We start from the raw sequence: 18,695 nt of genomic DNA, 5'->3' as shown, positions 1-18,695 counted from the left end.
ACCTAACTGGGGCATAACATAAAGAGCACATGTGGGACATTGAGTGCAACAAAACATTACAAGACAATGCGATTGTAAACACAGAGACACTGCATCTCTGATCAGTAAAGTACATTAGTGATAGTGCACATGATTTGTCCATAAAATAGTAAATACTGTGCATGTTAGTACTGCAAAACAGTAATGTGTGTGTGTGTGTGTGTGTGTGTGTGTGTGTGTGTGTGTGTGTGTGTGTGAATCCTGTCACTTTGTATTGAGAAGTCGATTGGCTTAAAGGAATAAACTGTTACACAGTATGGACTTGAAGGCCTGGAAGCTCTGTTACAAATTCCCAGACAGCAAAAAGAGTGAAGAGTGTGTGTGAGAATTGTTGTAATATGCCACAATGCTGGTTGCTTTGTGGTTGCAGCTCGTTCTGTAATCTCCATGAAGAAAAATCTTCTCAGCCATTCTCACTGCTTACTGTATGGTCTTGCGGTCCAAAACACTTAATTTCCCAAACCAAGCAATGATGTAGCTGCTCCGGATGCTCATTATAGTCTCTCTGTAAAATGTTCTCCTTTATTTTATCCACATTCAGAGACAGGTTGTTGACTTTGCACCAGTCTGTTAACCTCTGCACTTCATCTCTGTATGCTGACTCCTCATTCTTGCTGATGAGACCCACTAGGGTTGTGTCAACTGCGAACTCGGTTGTGAGTCAGCTGTGTGAACAACAGGGGACTGAGCACGCAGCCCAGTGCTCAGTGTGATGGTGCTGGTGGTGCTTTTTCTGATCCAGACAGCCGGGGCTCTCTCAGTCAAAAAGTTCAGAATCCAGTTGCAGAGGGAGGTTTTCAGGCCCAACAGCCTTATTTATCACATTTCGAATGCTGGCATGCAGACATCTTCCTTACTTTCATGAATATCCACATACCTGAACACATACTACAAATGCCTACATGAGGTGGCAGATGAGGTGGGCAAGTCAGGGCTGGCTGGGCATCTGCTGTGCCAGACTTCCTGCCCTTCTTAATCTGGCCTATCACACAATCCAATGCTGGTGTATACACACACACCTGACTTTTCTACACAAATAATTTTAAACTCAACACAAAGTTGGAAGACCTGGAACTCCTCTTGGACCTTGGACCTGTATCTGTGACAGCTGAACCTAAACCAGTAAGGGTTTTCAGACACATCTCATCCTCCCTTACCATCAGCAATGGAACCCCCCAGGGATGTGTATTGAGTCACCTGTTGTACGAGAGGGCTCCTTGGACAAGATTAAAAACCACACTGTTGAGCTCTGAAGATCAACAGTACCCTATTGGAGAGAGTGGACAGTACCTTGGTGTTAACAAGGTCATATCACGTAAACACTCTGTTGACGAAGCCCTGTCAAGAGGCTTCACCTGGTTTGGGTACAGCACCAAGCAGGACCACCAGTGGGTGACACCATGAGCATTCCAAACAAAAAACTGCTTTGTTGCAGCTAAAAAAGGTTTTTACTTCCTTAAGGCCAACATAGAGATAACAAAGGAGCTTCTTCCTGCAGGCAATTTTATCCATTTATCCAGGAAGTTGTGAAAAGCATTTCACTGCATATTGTTTAATAACCACACACAGTAAACATTTGATTTTTTTAAATATCCACTTAGCTGAACACCAAATTTTCTGATTGGTCAGAAGGTGATAATTAATATTCTATAACAGAAGCTTTTACTATAGTGTCAGATGGAATGTTTATATCAATGCACTTCTTCTAACAAATTACTGTTTCTATAGTAACACCAAATTCGAAGGAACTAGTGTAAGGGTTTCTGTATGATCTAATAAGACTATTAAATAAATAAATAAATTAAACATTATTTAGGAAAGTAAAAGCATGTAATTTGTTGATATGGTGAAAGTAAAGAAACTTGATTCAATATTAATGGATGGAGTCTCCTGTGTCATAGCATAACAGTTTCCTGAAATCTGAGTGTTCTGGATGGAGGAGTTTTTAAGATTTTCCATTTCCTCAGAAACATGATAAGATTTTTTCTGTCGTATCTTGTCTTCTAAAGGCTGGTTAGATTCTACAAGCTAACAGGAACTAACTGATTCTGACAAAGGTCTACAAAAAAAAATATGGTGGTGTTGTTTAATAGAATTCATAGTGATATATTTTCTTTTTTTCAAGCCATATTTTGTTTTTGGTCTTATCTGATGACAACACACAACTCATTGCAAATGATGAATTCCTGTCACTGCACTTTGTGGTTCCTTCAAGGAACAACTAGGATTTATGGCAAACTGGATTTAATCAAGAAAAATGATTGAATTTAGAATTTTCAAAGGTGTCCGTGGTAAGTTTATACACATTCAAAGAGATTTCAGGGTTAAACCACACAAGTATTTGCTCAACACTGATGATGTAATTATATTGTTTGCAGTTTCTTTTTGCTAACTATTTGTATTTTATCAGTGGCAAGGCCTTCCCTGCTGCCCTTAACTCTATCAGAATCACTGACTTGTGTTATTATATTTATATGCCTATGAATATGTTTTCAATTATTCTCTAGGTTTGGTTGGATTTTCTTCCTTTTTAAGTACCCTTTGGAGTCAAAGGGAATTGCCATAAAGCCTTCAGAGTGAGCACTGCAGATGTCCTTTAGCATACAATCCATGAAGCTGTTGCTTTAACCGATCAGATTGCCACACCCTCTAGAAAAAGTCTAATCATGTTGACATTTTTGCGTCATTTGATTGGATGATCAGAGCTCGCAAACCTCATTGTTAGCAAACTGCACAAGCTTAAACATATTCTTGTGAATTTAATAGCTGTTTTTCATTTCACAGTGGCTAACAAAGGAGAAGAAATTGATTTGGACACTTTTACAAGATGGACTTTTAAAGAAAAGCTGGCCATTAGATTAGACTTTATTGTCATCGTGCAAGGTACATGTAAAGAGCCAATGAAGTGCAGTAGTTTTCACATATCCCCACTTGTCAGGAAGCTGGGGTCAGAGCGCAGGGTCAGCCATGGTACAGCACATGTAAAGCAGATAGGGGTTAAGTGCCTTGCTCAAGGGCACTTGGCTTGGCAATGCTGGGGCTTGAACCCCCCAACCTTATGATCAGTAACCCAGAGCCTTAACCACTGGACCACCACTGCCCTAGCACAAGTATGACAATACTTTTGTCTTTTCTTTCCTATAGATATAAGGAAAGCACAGCCAAAACAGTTCCAAACATTAGTTAAGCTTTTTCATGAACCATTTATACTTTTGTGTTTTCATTCCTGTATAATTTGCACAAAAACATAATTTGCCTTAATTTCAAATCACCAGGAAAACAATAATGTGTGAAAAATGTCGAAATCAATCATTAAGGTTAATATGGATGCTTCTGCAGAACAGACTTTGAAGGCCCTGGGCAGATTAGATTGACATGGCAGCACATAGGGGCTGAAATCTGATTGGACAAAAAAATCTAACATCCACATACACGTACTGGAAGCAGTGCAGTCAAGAGAAACACAACAAAATGAAGAGAATAAACTGTTGGGAATAGATTAATAAAATTGCATGGAACAAATATTATAATTTAGGTTGTAAATGTAGGTCGGTGCTTCTGATAGTGTTTAGGCCAGCAGAGAAGGCTTTGCTCGCCCTGACCCGCCTGCCACTGATGCATGGGATCATGAGCAATTAATAAATTGTTCTGGGAAAGAAATAACTATATTCCTGACATGTTAAATGGAAAATGATTTATTTGTTTTTTTTATTTGTAAATACTGTATAATGATATAGTGAGGAGTCCTCTCAGCAGCGCGCGCTGTCAAGCTCTTTTAATTTGGCGGGATTTTTCACTCAGACCACTGCTGAACAGGGTTAAAGTTGCGCATGCGCAGTAGACGCGAACCAAGCCTAAAATCCAAAATGGCCGGAGCCGAGGGAGACGATTCTCTGTATCCTATTGCTGTTTTAATCGACGAATTAAGGAATGAAGATGTCCAGGTATATCAGAAACACATATGTAAACATGTCTAATAACTTAAAGGACCAAATGTGCTTCGGAAAGTTGTATTTTAAGTTGATATAACGACTACTAATATTTGCTAGCTAACGCTGCTAATGCTAGTTGGTAGCATCCAAAAGACCGGCGTCTGTCTGATGGTTTATTTCGAATAATATTCATAGCGCTATGGTTATAAAACGTGGACCGTATTGGGAATTTCTATTTTTTATTTTAACACTATAATTTGGAGTTTGTAATATTCCATAATTGCGTTTTTGGGTCAAAATTATTAGCCATTTAGCTAGTCCGCTTATGTTTCCGTGTGAGAGCTTTGCTAGTATGCTAGCAACACATTTCACCAGTTATACAGCCAATTAGCTTCCCGAGCTAGTCAGAGGTTGGATCTAATCTGAATAAACAGTACTATAATAATAACGTATGTGGTTTCAGATAGGATACTTTAATTCCTCATACTTCCTTCTGACCGTTCCTATGGAGATTAGGATTACGAAATATGATTTAGCACTAACAAGTACCAGCACCACCCTTCAGCACAGATCATCCTTCATTCATTCATACACACATGTACCTTAGGGCACAGGTTAACCACTTGAATATACACAAATTAATTGATGTAAATATAATTTACATTAATTAAATAAGCAGGGAAAACACAAACAATGGACAGTTTGTGCTCTTGGATTATGGTTGGGATGCTGTAATACGCACTTCATTCATTCTTTCTCACGTTCGACCGTTCACATGATTCCTGGAACGCGATGAAGTGACGTCACAACTTGTACACATCTTGAGGTCTTGATAACGCCGAGTTGGAATCATGAATAGGGGATCTTTTTGTTTGTGCAGTGAAATTTAGTTTTCTTTGTACATCAGAGGACAGGGTCGTCTGCAGCACCACTGGGGCTTGAACCCCTGACCTTCCAATCAGTAACCCACAGCCCTGAGCTGCCTCTTGCTATCATGACTTTAGTCACTTGGGGTAATTTACTTTAGCCAGGTGGGAGACACCCTGCACAGACTGGATTTGGAATCGAATAAGGGGGACCCACTTTACCACACTGCCGCTCTGTTTGTCCTAATACTAAGGTCTATGTAGGAAAATCTCAACAGTATTTATTAATTTTTTATTTTTTTGTCTCTCTTGAATTGTCTGATGTTAAGATTAAGAGTATGTGCTAAAGTCAGTCCAAGTTTCACCTACAAATAATTAAGACGAGACTCTACATGCTACAGTTGTCTTGTTAGATTGCCTTGTCAGCATTTTTTTTTTTTTTTTAATGTATGTTGCATAGGTGAATACCAAGTGTGTTTTGATACCGGAAAATGTAATCAGATCAGAAAGTCATCTCGGATGCTGCTCGATTTCGCAGGTTTCCCCCGAGTCATAGAGTTCCCCTCAGCCGCACATGTCTGTGTTTTTCTCTGATCTAACACGCCCACTTTAGTTCAGAATAGCTTGTGTATTAGCTGAGTAGTTGAATCAGGTGGGTTGGAAACGGGCAAGTACACGACCACAGAATCTGTGCTGGAGTGTTTCAGATCAGCTGTAAAAGGTGGGGGAATCCTGGATAATTGTGATTAAAATCCCAGAAATGTTCAGTTCACCTACATTGACTGAAAGTCCAAAGATTATATAAAACACACACACCTGTTTGCACATGGCCTGAAGCCCTGCTTCACTTCCTTTTGCATTGTCACTATACCTGTAGCACACAGTTCATCTCAATCACTACCACATTCTATATCCATCTCAGTTTGCTTGTAGCACACATTCTCGCCATATTTTTTTTCTAACCCTTGAATTATTTGCCATCTATCTGTCTACCAGTCACCCTTGATTTATTTTACATTTTTCAACGTCAAACACTCGCACTGACAAGGCAATGTCACACTTTGTTCAATCTTTTTTTCTTTTATTTATAGAACAGTATTTGGACAAAAGGATGTCTATATTTGTTGTTTTGAAAGTTTGTATGAAGTCATGTGACTTACATTTCCATGTTTTTGCAGTTGCGCTTAAACAGCATCAAAAAGCTGTCGACTATTGCCTTGGCCCTGGGCGTCGAAAGGACACGCACAGAGCTCCTACCATTCCTTACTGGTAATCTATTTTGGTTTTATCATTACTTGCATAAAAACTTAAATATGCTAATATGATTCTTTAAAAACTCAATAGTACTTACTGCCCTGGCAATCTCTAACTTTCTTCTTTTTTAATGCAGACACTATTTATGATGAGGATGAGGTACTTCTTGCCCTGGCTGAGCAACTGGGGAACTTCACCATGCTGGTCGGAGGGCCAGAATATGTGCACTGCCTCCTGGTAAGACTTTTTATTAGTAGAAGGCAAAAGAATAATTTAGTAAAATTATTTAACTGTATAATAATTAATGGTCTGGCATTCAATCTTTAACTTCTAGAGTTTTTCTAACAGTTTGTCTAAAATGAGTAAACAAGAAATCTTGCACTGCTTGAATTTCCTCAGCCACCGCTGGAAAGCCTGGCCACTGTGGAGGAGACGGTGGTTCGAGACAAAGCTGTAGAGTCACTGCGCAAGATCTCCCAGGAGCACTCGCCTGTAGACCTAGAGGTGCACTTTGAGCCACTGGTGAAACGACTGGCCAGCGGCGACTGGTTCACCTCCCGCACCTCCGCATGCGGCCTGTTCAGTGTCTGCTACCCACGTGTCTCCAGCACCGTCAAGGCCGAGATTCGCCAGTGAGCACAGCACATTTTCTGTCATTGCATTAATTAATTACAAAGTCATTGCTTTATTACAACAGTTTTAATCTTTCAGTATACATTAAAGGTCCTAAAATATTTTTTTAGGTACTTCCGCACCCTTTGCTCTGATGATACGCCCATGGTGAGACGTGCTGCTGCTTCCAAACTGGGAGAGTTTGCCAAGGTGTTGGAGCTGGACTATGTAAAGAATGACATCATCCCACTTTTTACAGCACTGGCATCTGATGAGCAGGTAAACACGCATGCTTGAACGCTTTTGTCGAATGGGCAGATGGGCATAAACATCAATTCATCTCAGCAATACCTGAATCCTTCTTTTGTTTTTGTCATTATGCACAATGCATAGTTATTTATATAATACAAAATATTTTGGTACAAAAGTCATTAAAAAATAGCAATGTTTGTTTAATCAAAGTTCTGATATCTCCAGTGTCTTACAAAAGCACTGTGTAACTTGAGTCTCAGGATCATTAATATAATTTACGGTCATAAGATGTTTAGCAGTGTTGCCTCTTCTGCTATGCTTTAGGACTCTGTGCGGCTTCTAGCAGTTGAAGCTTGCGTTAGCATCGCCACACTGCTGCCTCAGGAAGACTTGGAGGGTCTTGTGATGCCCACCCTGCGCCAGGCTGCCGAGGATAAGTCATGGAGGGTGCGCTACATGGTAGCAGATAAGTTCTCTGAGGTAGGTTCTCAAAACTTTGCATGTAATTTTTGGCTTGATGTTACTGTAAGTAACTAATGGTTATTACAAGTGGTTTCAACAGACTTTACCTGTTTTTATTTATTAATTAATTTTTTGGTGCTGTTGCATGCAATTGCCTGCTTTTATGTGATCAGTCAGCATGCTGCTGAAAAATCTGTCAGGATCTGAGTGGAGGAAATTGTAATGGCTTATTTCTTTGTCTTAAAATAGTTTAGAGGATCCTGCATTGTCTTCTGTATGAAGGCATCAGTTGGTTTCTCATCATTTAATATTGTCTTTCAGTATGTGGATTATCATTTTTAGTCATTATTTATTTAATTTTTTTTTAGGTGGGGCAAGTATGGTTAGTTTATTTAGGTTATACTTTTCAGATGCCTTTCAGATGAATGACTACTGAGAATTGAGTCTTTTAGTTATGTAAAATTGTGGAAATGTTTATTTTGCAGTTATATAAATTAGAAATTGCATACATTTATAATATGGATTCAAATACATGTTTGTGATGTGGTTATCCAGGTGTTGTGCTGCCTACCAATATTATTTGTTAGCAAAGTCGTAAACTTTTTTTTTTTTTTTTTCTCTAATGCAAAAAAAGTTGCAAAAAGCAGTGGGTCCAGAAATCACCAAGAACGACCTCGTCCCAGCATTTCAGAGTTTACTGAAAGATTGTGAGGCAGAGGTGCGGGCAGCAGCTGCTAATAAGGTGAAAGGTAAGTGAGCCCCTTTTCTTTAACAAAAAGCAAAAGTAATAAGGCATATAGCAGGTCTGAGTTTATTTTTTTTCCTCCTCCCTCCCACACAGAATTCTGTGAAAATTTGCCAGAAGACAGCCGGGAGAATATAATCATGAATCATGTCCTGCCTTGTGTGAAGGTAAGCTGCTCTCTGTGCTTTATTTTTAATGTAATAGTGCCAGATGGGCTGCATGATGTAACTGATTTAACCATCAAAGCCTGCAAAATGTCGCTGTATGTCACTGCATGAAAAAGAGCCTGTGTGTGTGTGGTGAAATCCCTGGTTTATGTTCCTGTTTTTTAGTTATATATATATATATATATATATATATATATATATATATATATATATATATATATATATATATATATATATATATATATTTTTTTTTTTTTTTTTTTTTTTTTTTGATGGTTACTCTTCCCTTTATAATTAGTTTGCTACACTTTTACTATTTTCCATATCTGCCCAGTTAGAGATGAACTAGTTATGTGGCTAAGTTTTTAGGTTTTCTTGAGTTCATGGGCAGCAGGGGTCACTGTTGATATTGCGTCTGATACCAATCTACCATTGAGAATCTTTGGCTAGGCAAGCGATAGGAGATCGTTGATTCATATTGTGACTGCTATAGAATATACAAGATGAAGAGAGTTTTTGCCATGTTAGAGCATCATGTTTTTTACAACACAGATATTAAATAATATAAAATCATCTTAAAAACTTGCCTGGCTTGTGATGTCGGTGCTTACAATTTTTTTTTTTTCTCAAATATTTTACATTTATCTGGTTAGCACCCATTTTTGCACCATGTTATAGAAGTAATACTCTGAAGCTGCCCATGAAGACAATTTCAGCAAGTAAAATCTCTAGTAAAAACACCCTAATATGAGGTGAAATGCTTTTATTTAAATGCACAATTACAGCATGTCCTTTCACAACAAGCCCTTGTTGGATGGATTTCTCTAACTGCCTTTAAAGACTAAAAAGGTTCAGGGCTTATGATCGTGTTTCATTCGACTGCCTTAATGCGGTGTCCACTGCCGCATGACATAAAAATTAAATGCGCTTTTCCATAATGTCGTGTGAATCACAAAGTTTAAATTTTGCGAAATTTAAGGCGCCTTTAGACACTAGTCATGTTATATTAGTTGATTCATGATTCCCCCTCAGATGTTTATTCACCATAAATTGTGTAACTGATAGAAACAGTGTTTGACCTGCATGCCTCTCAATGAGAGAGAGATATAAATAAATAAAAATGTAAAGAAATATTATTGAATGTATTTATTATCGACATTTAAGATAGTTGTGGTCTACTACTGCTCCTCTTTCCAGCATTGAGTGTTTTGTTGAAGATATAGAATGTGTCCCATATCTCCAGCTTAAGTCAGTACACCCAAGATCAGCCTGAGATGAGGCTCAGCTGCCTGATCTTTATCTATTAGTTTGCTTATGTAACAGTTGGTCTTTCCTGTTCTAAACAGTTTGCAGCGTGGCTTATCAACAAATCCGATATGCAGTCAACAATAAACCCCTATGTGGCTTGGTGCAACATGACCAGCAGGCCAGGTTCTGTGGTCTGAACCCCTGATTGTTTTTCCCTTTTCAGCACTAGGTTAATGGAGATTGATTTCCCATTTTCCCCCTGTGTGCAATTCTGCTCTTGCATGTTTTCCAAGTAATGTTGTGATTTTATAATGAAAGGTTGTTGAGTGTTCTGTCAGGATGTGCTCTTCAGCTGCTAGGTAATCACCATGTCTCCTGATTAGAGCCACTTGAGAATGAATTGGCTAATTTGTTTTCTCCTCATCTCGCTTTTTATGCTTGTCCAACAGGAGCTGGTGTCAGACACAAATCAGCATGTGAAGTCTGCCCTGGCCTCTGTCATCATGGGCCTCTCTACTATCCTGGGCAAGGACAACACCGTGGAGCATCTGCTCCCTCTTTTCTTGGCCCAGCTGAAGGACGAGGTAGTACACTGGGCCCTCTGCCCGCACTCTGTCTCCCTCTTCCACGTGCATTACGAGCACACACAGGCTGTTTACCCTCTATAAGCCTCCGTATCTAGTAATTTAACAGTAATTAAAATGAAGCCTGTACAATGAAGTTCTGAGACGACTGAGGTGGCAAATTTTCAGTAAAGGAACTGACAGTGACAGTTTATTCGTGTGACAAGTGGACAGTTTGACATTTCTTACGTTATGATTAGGGATGTCAACGATTAATCGACGATCGATTAATTGTCGATAAATATTTTAATCGATAAACCTTATCGACGGTCGATTAAGCATGATCACCATTAACGCATATAGTTTGAGACGAGGCAGCTAGCTGGTTTGCCAACCGCCAAAAGAGGACGACGCACACGGCTTATGCCAAAACATGTAAAGTACAGCAGTTGTGAAGGAAAATGAAGCGAGCACGCAAGAGTTTTTTTTGGGCTCATTTTATTTCAAATGGTGATAATGTTAATTGCAAACATTGTGCCTGTGTTTTAAAATATAATACATCAACGAGCACCATGATATATCATTTGAAAAAGTGCATCCAGCGGTTTCGGGACAGGATTTGATTCGACACAGCCAACAATAACCTCCATTTTAGCCGGGAAAAAGGTAGGAACTCAGAAGGCAGAAGAAATAACTAAACGACTGTGCAAAATGATTGCAAATGACATGTTGCCTATAAGCGTCACCGTAACAAAAACTTGCTGACATGGACGACGCTCACTACGATTTCCGCTCTATGGAAGTGCGCTCACTCAGTCGCTAACCGCCCGAGCAAGCGCTCCGTTAATATTCCGCTGACGCCGCCGTAAACCAGTTCCAGCTCCGACATAAAGTTTTTCTAGTAGGCCTAATTGTTTACTGTTTGTACCAAAATTCTTTTATAATTGTCTAAAATTATGCATGCTGATAAATAGCAATTATGTTTCCAAACTAATTTTTTAAATTCTTCTTAATTGTATTAATTGTATTAATTAAAATGTATTAAATATATTAATCTATCCTTAGCAAACATTCCTAAAATGCAAAAACTGAAAAAGTGTATTTGATTTTCATTCACTTTATTTCCGTGAAAATAGCTGTTGTTGTTCAATAGAATATTCAAAATAGGCTCATTAAAACACAAACGCACACACTCACACGAGATGAAATGTGCGTAGATCTTTACAAAATACACATGGATTATAAAGCATGTGAAAAGCACACACAAGATAAAATGCACTTAGAACGCTTGGATTATGAACTGGGTTGAGCGAGCGGAGTGGAATCTTCAGAAAGGCGCTCTTAAGGAAATATTACCACTCCGCTTCGCTCAGCTCATATGCCAGAGTGCATCTGAGACTGCGTTATATTAGTCATTGTATTTGAATTAAATAATTATATAAAATGATCAATCGATTTATTTTATAATCCTACTAGCCTTTTATTTACAGTAAAAACCCTTTCCTTTGTGGGAGGACGCTTGCGTTTTAGTGTCATTGCACAACAATTCATGCGATAACTACTGTAGACGCATCTTGCAGTATGAAGGTTAACGATTAATCGATTAATTGATCGTTAATTTAAACGACGATCGATCATGAGAATTTGTCGAAATTGACATCCCTAGTTACCTATTAATTAGTTATTATAGAATAGCATGATCTGTAAATTGGGAAAGATAAAAAAAATCCTAATTCATGTAACCATAATTGTTTATAGGCTACTGTGAAAAGCATCATACATTAAGTAATAAGAACCGATAAAAAATTTCTTGCAAACAAGACACATTATCCCCCCCCTTCCTTTTGACACCATGACCTTTGACCCTATTGAGAAGTTGGTTAATTGCCAAAATCCAAACATTTATTTGAGCTCGTTTTCAAAAGCCTGCCTCCCGTGTTTGTGTGTTCCTCTGTTTTATTGGCTTACTCTTGAATGTCAAACATTTGCTCTGAAAATGTTTAGACCTAGAGTCCACAAAATTTTCTTCTGCAGCATGTTTCCATTGGATGCTCGTGTCCAACCTCATGTTTGGCAAACTGGAATGATGTCTGGGTTTGAGTCACTCATCGCAATATCACGTTTGGTAGCAAGTCATCCGAGGTCTGGCAAATACATTGAAGCGCTGCAGCAAAATGGGGAGTCGAGTCCTCGAACAGCCTTTTAAGGAAATATTAAAGCCTTTTTGGTTTTTCTTTGACACCGCATGCATTTTGTCATTTTGGCTTAAAAGTGGGGTATTTAAAAAATTGGTACCCGTATGTTTAGTTGTACTTTGACCAGCAATAGCTCAAGATCTGTATAGTTGTGCCTGTGTACAGGATCTTTGTTTGTCAGGATACCAAACTGTTTCAAATGATGTAAAATTCTTGTGTGCACACCTTGCAGTGTCCTGAAGTGCGTCTGAATATCATCTCCAACCTGGACTGCGTGAACGAGGTGATAGGCATTCGCCAGCTTTCTCAGTCCCTTCTGCCTGCTATTGTGGAATTAGCGGAAGATGCCAAATGGAGGGTCCGTCTGGCCATCATCGAATACATGCCGCTGCTGGCAGGCCAGCTGGTGAGTTCACCCAATATTTCACACCTGTGCTGCAGTGTTGTTGATCAAGAGCCAAAATGTAGTTTTTATTTCAGGTAGTTTCACACCGAATTCCTGAATTGGAGAACGTATTTGGTTTATATCTATTCCTCTTATGTGCCGGTAAAGCGGTAGTTTATGTAGATCATGAACTCGATATTGCTAAGGACACTGACAGATTTTCTTGGTAATGTTTAGTTTGTCGATCTGTACTTCCTCAAAAAATTCATGGCAGTAAAACTTTTTTTTTTCCCTTCTCCACAAAAGCAGCTTTTCTTTGAACTTCGTTATATCTATAGCATGTTCGATATTGATTGGTGTCTGTTTTATTACAATGTTATCGTAACTTAAATGGCAAGTTGTGTAACCTTTTCTACCCCCTCTTCTATATTCACATAGGGAGTGGAGTTCTTTGATGAGAAGCTGAATTCTCTGTGCATGGCATGGCTGGTAGACCATGGTAAGTATGTTTGCATTGTACTTTGGTAAAAGGCTGTGCTAGGTGAAGGCGCATTGTATGAGTACGGGAAACTTTCTACTGTGTGGAACGGTGCAGACTGGAACTTCCTGCTTCTAATGGCTCTTTTAACCACTTCCTGCCCAAAGTGTCTTGTCACCAATGACAGTATTTAAAATAAAGATTGAAATGTCATTTCTGGATTTTTTTTTTTCCCCACAGTCAGGTGCTGGATGTACTTTGATGGCTTATAATTGTAATATATTTATCATTTTTAAGTAGTCCAGTAAAAAATGCCTCGTCTTGCTCACTTATTATTTTGTAGAAGGAGTGAATTAAAACCACAGCCCCATAGTAGACACATTTCTCACACACTAGCATACTTGGCACATTACTTATTGAATTACTAAAGAGAGCTGTTTTTGCTTCTGCCTGGCTCCTCCTCCTTCCAAGAGAGGAGAAAGAGGGAGACGTGCATTTTGGCAGCTCTCGCTCTACTCACTGTGCGAGACTGATAAGAATCCTGTAGCACCCAGGAAATGACAGATCTGGCTGTATTGCTCTCTTGTTAATTTTCTCATCCTGTTTTGCTTTCCCTTTGTTTGTTTGTTTTTTTTTTGTTTTTTATTTCTCTTTTCTGGTTCCCCCTTTCCGTCTCTGACACTGCACCATACCCCTTCCCATTACCGCTTTCCTGGCTGCTGTGTGGTCAGCCCACAGGAAAAGTCACTGCTCAGTATGTAGGTCAGCCCACTGGCCCAGCTAGGCTTGTCTGCTATAGTGGCTTTGAAGAGCTGCATTGGCTCCATCGCAGGCACTTTTACAGCATAGATGGGAATCAAGGCCAAATTAAGATTAGATTAGATTTCACTTTGTCATTGTGTAAGGTATGTGTACAGAGCCAATGAAACGCAGTTAGCATCTAACCAGACGTGCATAAGTGGCCTATTTACAATAAATACATAGCAGTATGATAAATAAGGGTATGGGGTCCATATGTACAGGGGTGTGGGTGAACAGAAGGTGCAGTAGGTTGTGTGTGTGTGTGTGTGTGTGTGTGTGTGTGTGTGTGTGTGTGTGTGTGTAGTAATATACAATGTACCTTGCAAAGATTGTGCATAGATGTCAGATAACATGCTCAAATGACATTGTTATGAATGTTGTATGATACAGTATATACAGAATAAAAATGGGTGGAATATACAGCAGTGCAGTGATGGGTTATGGATAGTGCAAAAATTAATGGTGTATAAGCAGTGGAAAACAAACCCCTAGAAATTGACAATGGTGTTGAGATGGTAAGACAAATTCGGATGTAACCTTGATTTTATAGACACGTTTTTTTTTTTTTTTCTCCCCTACAGTTATTTCTGGTCAGAGTTGTTTGTTTCACCAAACAGAGACTAATGTTTGCTGTCTTGTTTCAAACTTTTGTTTAAGGTCATGTTAATGGATCGATCCTCATACTCCATTATTATTGTGCACATTGCTTTCCTTCGTGCATAACTCAGTGGTCTGGTTACCATTTCACAGATTTATGTTGCTTGTATCTAAAAAAACAACCCGTTTTCTGTGGGTATCCACATAGAACCAGATGGGTTACATCACAGGAATGTTTGTCTGTCGGGCGCAGCAGGCCAGACCTCTTGCATAAGCACAGAAGACTGGGCCACAATTTGTTTTTGCTTGCTTTATACCACAGTTAAAAGCACACTCCCTCACGTGTCCGTGTGTTTCTGGTTTAACACTCTGCAGTTTACGCAATCCGGGAGGCGGCCACCTGTAACCTGATGAAACTGGTGGAGAAGTTTGGAGCAGAATGGGCTCAGAACACCATCGTGCCCAAAGTGCTCGGCATGGCTAATGACCCCAACTACCTGCACAGGATGACCACTCTCTTTTGCATCAATGTGAGTTGATGTTTCTTCAGGACCGGGGCGATCCAAAGGAGTTCTGATTATGAATTTCCTTTCTCTCTTAACTAAAAGCAAAATAAGAAATTAACTTTTTAAATTACTTGATAAATGATATAGGTTTGTAGACACCTGATCATCATGCCAATCAATTTAAATTTTTTATTTATTAAAACAACATATACTGTTTAATTAGTTCCACCTTGCTGTTAGAATAATCTTTCCTTTCCTGGGAAGGTTTCTCTTCATTTTGGCACGTGACTGTGGGTATTTTTCATTTAGCCACAAGATTATTATTGAGGTCTAGCAATAATGTTGGGTAGAGGAGCCCTAAGGGGCTTTTGTCATTTTAGTTCGTGCCAAAGGTGTTTTGTGGGGTTGAGGTCAGAACGCCGCAGGACAGTCTAGTTCTCTGTCTAACCGTGGGCCTCTTGATTCAAGTGAAGAGAAATGTGCTACCGCATTCATGGGCATTTTAGAACAGCCGTGTGCTTTCAAATCCGCTGCAGCATTATGGGTGAAGAACCACACATTGGTTTGACGGTCAGGTTTCTACAAACTTTGTCATACATTGTACATAATGAATTTTACAGTTTTGAAATGTTTTATGATGGACACCGAAAGGAAAATTGAATCCGAATCGACATCAGTCATTACTTTCATGTCCCGTCAAGTTTTTTGGCTTGAAGCTTGTGAAACCAGGAAAAACCCAGAAAAAAATCCATAAATTAGCCGCCTCGTTGTTTAAGCTTCGGGGGTTCAAAGCGTGGGGGAGTAGCGGCTTATAGTCCGGAAAATACGGTACTTTTATAAACGGTAAACGCACGGTACGGTGTTTTGTTTATTGTAGTTTGAAATGACCCCAAACTTTGGAAACTTTCTGCCATTTGCTTTGGCCTGAAACTTCTTCTTTCTTCTCCACTTTTTTTAAATCATGCCACTGCGCTACCTGTCCAGAGCGTTCCAGGAAATGCAGTGCTCCGTGTTTTGTTTAACGGACTAAACAAATTGTTAGTAAGAAGTTAGTAGAGGAAGCCCCAGTCAAACCTTTTCCACGAAGGGCTGACGTGGGCACAGGTTTTCATTCTACCAAAGCTGCACCAGTGTTTTAGATCTGCATTTTCAATGGACTATCATGTGTGGCCATTGTTTGGTTGGATTGAAAACCTGCACCCACACTCGCCCTTTTGTGGAAAATTATTGCAAACATCAGCTGTAATGTTTATGCAGGTTGAAAGCATTTCAATACAAATTAGTGTTTGTGAAGCAAGTCATTTGTTTAAAGTAAACATTGTTTTATGTCCTTTGTGTCTGCTAGGCCCTTTCTGAGGCATGTGGGCAGGAGATCACCACCAAGCACATGCTGCCAATTGTCTTAAAAATGTCCAACGACCAGGTTGCCAACGTGCGCTTCAACGTAGCCAAATGCCTACAGAAAATCGGACCAGTTGTAGACAGCAAGTAAGTTGATTGTGACTCCTCCTCCTCCTCCCCCACCCACCCAAAAAAAAAAAAGGGAGGTAAAGTGGTAGGTGCATTAACACTGATTGTGTTGCTGTGTTCCTCTCAGCTCCCTGCAGACGGAAGTGAAGCCGGTTTTAGAGAAGCTTGCCACAGACCAGGATATGGATGTGAAGTACTTTGCTCAGGAAGCTTTAAGTGGTATGTTTTCTGTATTACAGTCTTAAAGCTAAACTATTCCCACCACTACTTTCCCCCCCTGTAAACTCACTTCTTTCTGCTTTTCTCCCCAGTTCTTGCCCTGGCCTGATGATCTCTCCTCGGATTCACCGTAACAACCATGACGAAGCAAAACTTGTCGCATTCTATTTATTGGTGAATTTTTTTGAATGGTTGTGTATTAACGTCTGTGTAGCTCGTATTTACTCTCGAAGATATTGAATGATCAAAGGGTGCACCCATGTTCGTGCTGTAAATCTCTGCTTCCACCACAGTGACACTGGAGTTAGGTAATGCATGATGGATAGCGTGTTCTGGAGTTCTCTCGTATAAAAAAAGTTCCAATTGGGCGTGGCTGCAGCGAGGAGAACTCAAAAATGTGCAGAGCAGAACGACATAAGGACCAGGATTAGATAAAGCATTTAGCACAGGAACACACTCATGCATTTTCAGTAACGTGGTCAGTAATCTGATGATAAAAAAAAACGTACTGACCATTTTAGTAATTTAGTCTCGCATGTTCTGTAGTAAATTAATTCTCTGTGAGTAAAATCCTCCCAGCTACCTCTGTCCTCTTTTAAGAGCCGTTTCTTAGCTAAAATCCAGGACACGTCCACTTTGAAGCCACGCTTTCTCCTTGATGTGAAATGCCAGCTGGTTTGTCTTTTTCTTTCTGCGCATGGTGCTCCACGTTTCAACTCGGGACCATTGCATTGTGTGATTTCTTCTGGGACAGACTTCCTCCTCGTCAGTTTCGCTAGTTAAATTCGTGTTTTTGTTCGGTGCTCTTTCTTTCAGCCGTCTGATTCTTACGTGACAGTGATGCCTAGGAATGTATGTAGTTTTTTTTTTTTTGTTGTTTTTAGTTTTGTTTAGGTTTAAAATGTTCTTTTCCTTCGGTGGAAATGACCGTTGGGTTTCAGTGTAAAGTGAAATGTACCTCCCGTATCGCAGTAAGCAGACGAGAAAGCTCTCTCTCTTGTGCCCGCACTGAGTACGAACAATCTTCAGAATGCGAGGCGAAAATCCCTGTCCAACATCAGCACTCTGATTAAACAGCGGGTCATAAACATAGCTTAAGCGCAACCTCTGGAAGGCTGTTAAGTTCTTTTAAAGGGGACAGTGGGAAACGGATGTGCTATTTTACCAGTTTAAACGACCATCGCATCAGATCCTGAGTAAACTTTTTTTTTTCTCTAAGTATCATGAGGAGCCCCTTTTTAAACTATTTACTGTACTTTTGGAACCAAATAAAAATCAATAAACATGGATCCTCTTCAATTCGAGTCTTTGCATTCGTACACACTTGAATGATCTCTTGCCAACATTCGTGTCACCGATTTGATATTCAATATTCTTGTTAAAGATCGATTGACGGTTAAGCTCTTGTTATCCTGATACTGTTACAGTGAAGGATCTTAACGTCAGTAAATTTCGTCACTGCCTGCACCGATCGGATTTCTAACATTCTTTCACAAAAGCTTCTGACATTTTCAGTTACTAGAAATTGTATGTTGTAACATCTGTGCACTGGTGAAGCCTAAGTGCAAGTTGTGTCGAAGTGTGGAAAGAGTTCCTGTGTTTTTAAACGACTCGCTATTTCAAAAGCAGCAGTGTGGCCTTCTGCTTCCTGTCTGCATTTTTTTTCTTTTCAGATGTTTCTGTATACTGCAGCATTACTCACTGATTACGAGTGCTAGATGTACATCTATATCTGCTAGCAAAGAGGTGAAAGTGATCTTCGGTGTGCATCGTCACATATATAGTGTCACTGTTTATACACGAAGCTATTACATTCGTAGCTACCCAAAAAAGTACAGCATTTTCCTTCCTCATCCTTTTTTCTCATCAAAATATTTCGAATCCGAGTAGGGAACTTCACCATG

The 18,695-nt window shown here is 39.6% G+C and overlaps 1 protein-coding gene across 1 annotated transcript; it reads left to right on the top strand.

Annotated features, from left to right (window-relative positions):
* The first annotated feature begins 3,858 nt into the window (after window positions 1-3,858).
* Window positions 3,859-18,095, top strand: ppp2r1bb (protein phosphatase 2, regulatory subunit A, beta b). Its single transcript, XM_046862768.1, has 15 exons — window positions 3,859-3,983; window positions 6,016-6,106; window positions 6,228-6,328; window positions 6,491-6,723; window positions 6,835-6,982; window positions 7,280-7,435; window positions 8,052-8,166; window positions 8,259-8,329; window positions 10,027-10,161; window positions 12,568-12,741; window positions 13,159-13,219; window positions 14,972-15,126; window positions 16,448-16,590; window positions 16,700-16,791; window positions 16,884-18,095. The coding sequence occupies exons 1-15, from the start codon at window positions 3,870-3,872 to the stop codon at window positions 16,898-16,900; spliced, it is 1,806 nt and encodes a 601-aa protein (XP_046718724.1). The 5' UTR covers window positions 3,859-3,869; the 3' UTR covers window positions 16,901-18,095.
* The last annotated feature ends 600 nt before the right edge of the window (window positions 18,096-18,695 follow it).

Source organism: Silurus meridionalis, chromosome 12 (assembly GCF_014805685.1).
Source record: "Silurus meridionalis isolate SWU-2019-XX chromosome 12, ASM1480568v1, whole genome shotgun sequence".
NCBI lineage: Eukaryota > Metazoa > Chordata > Actinopteri > Siluriformes > Siluridae > Silurus > Silurus meridionalis.
This window is presented reverse-complemented; position numbering and strand designations above follow the sequence as displayed.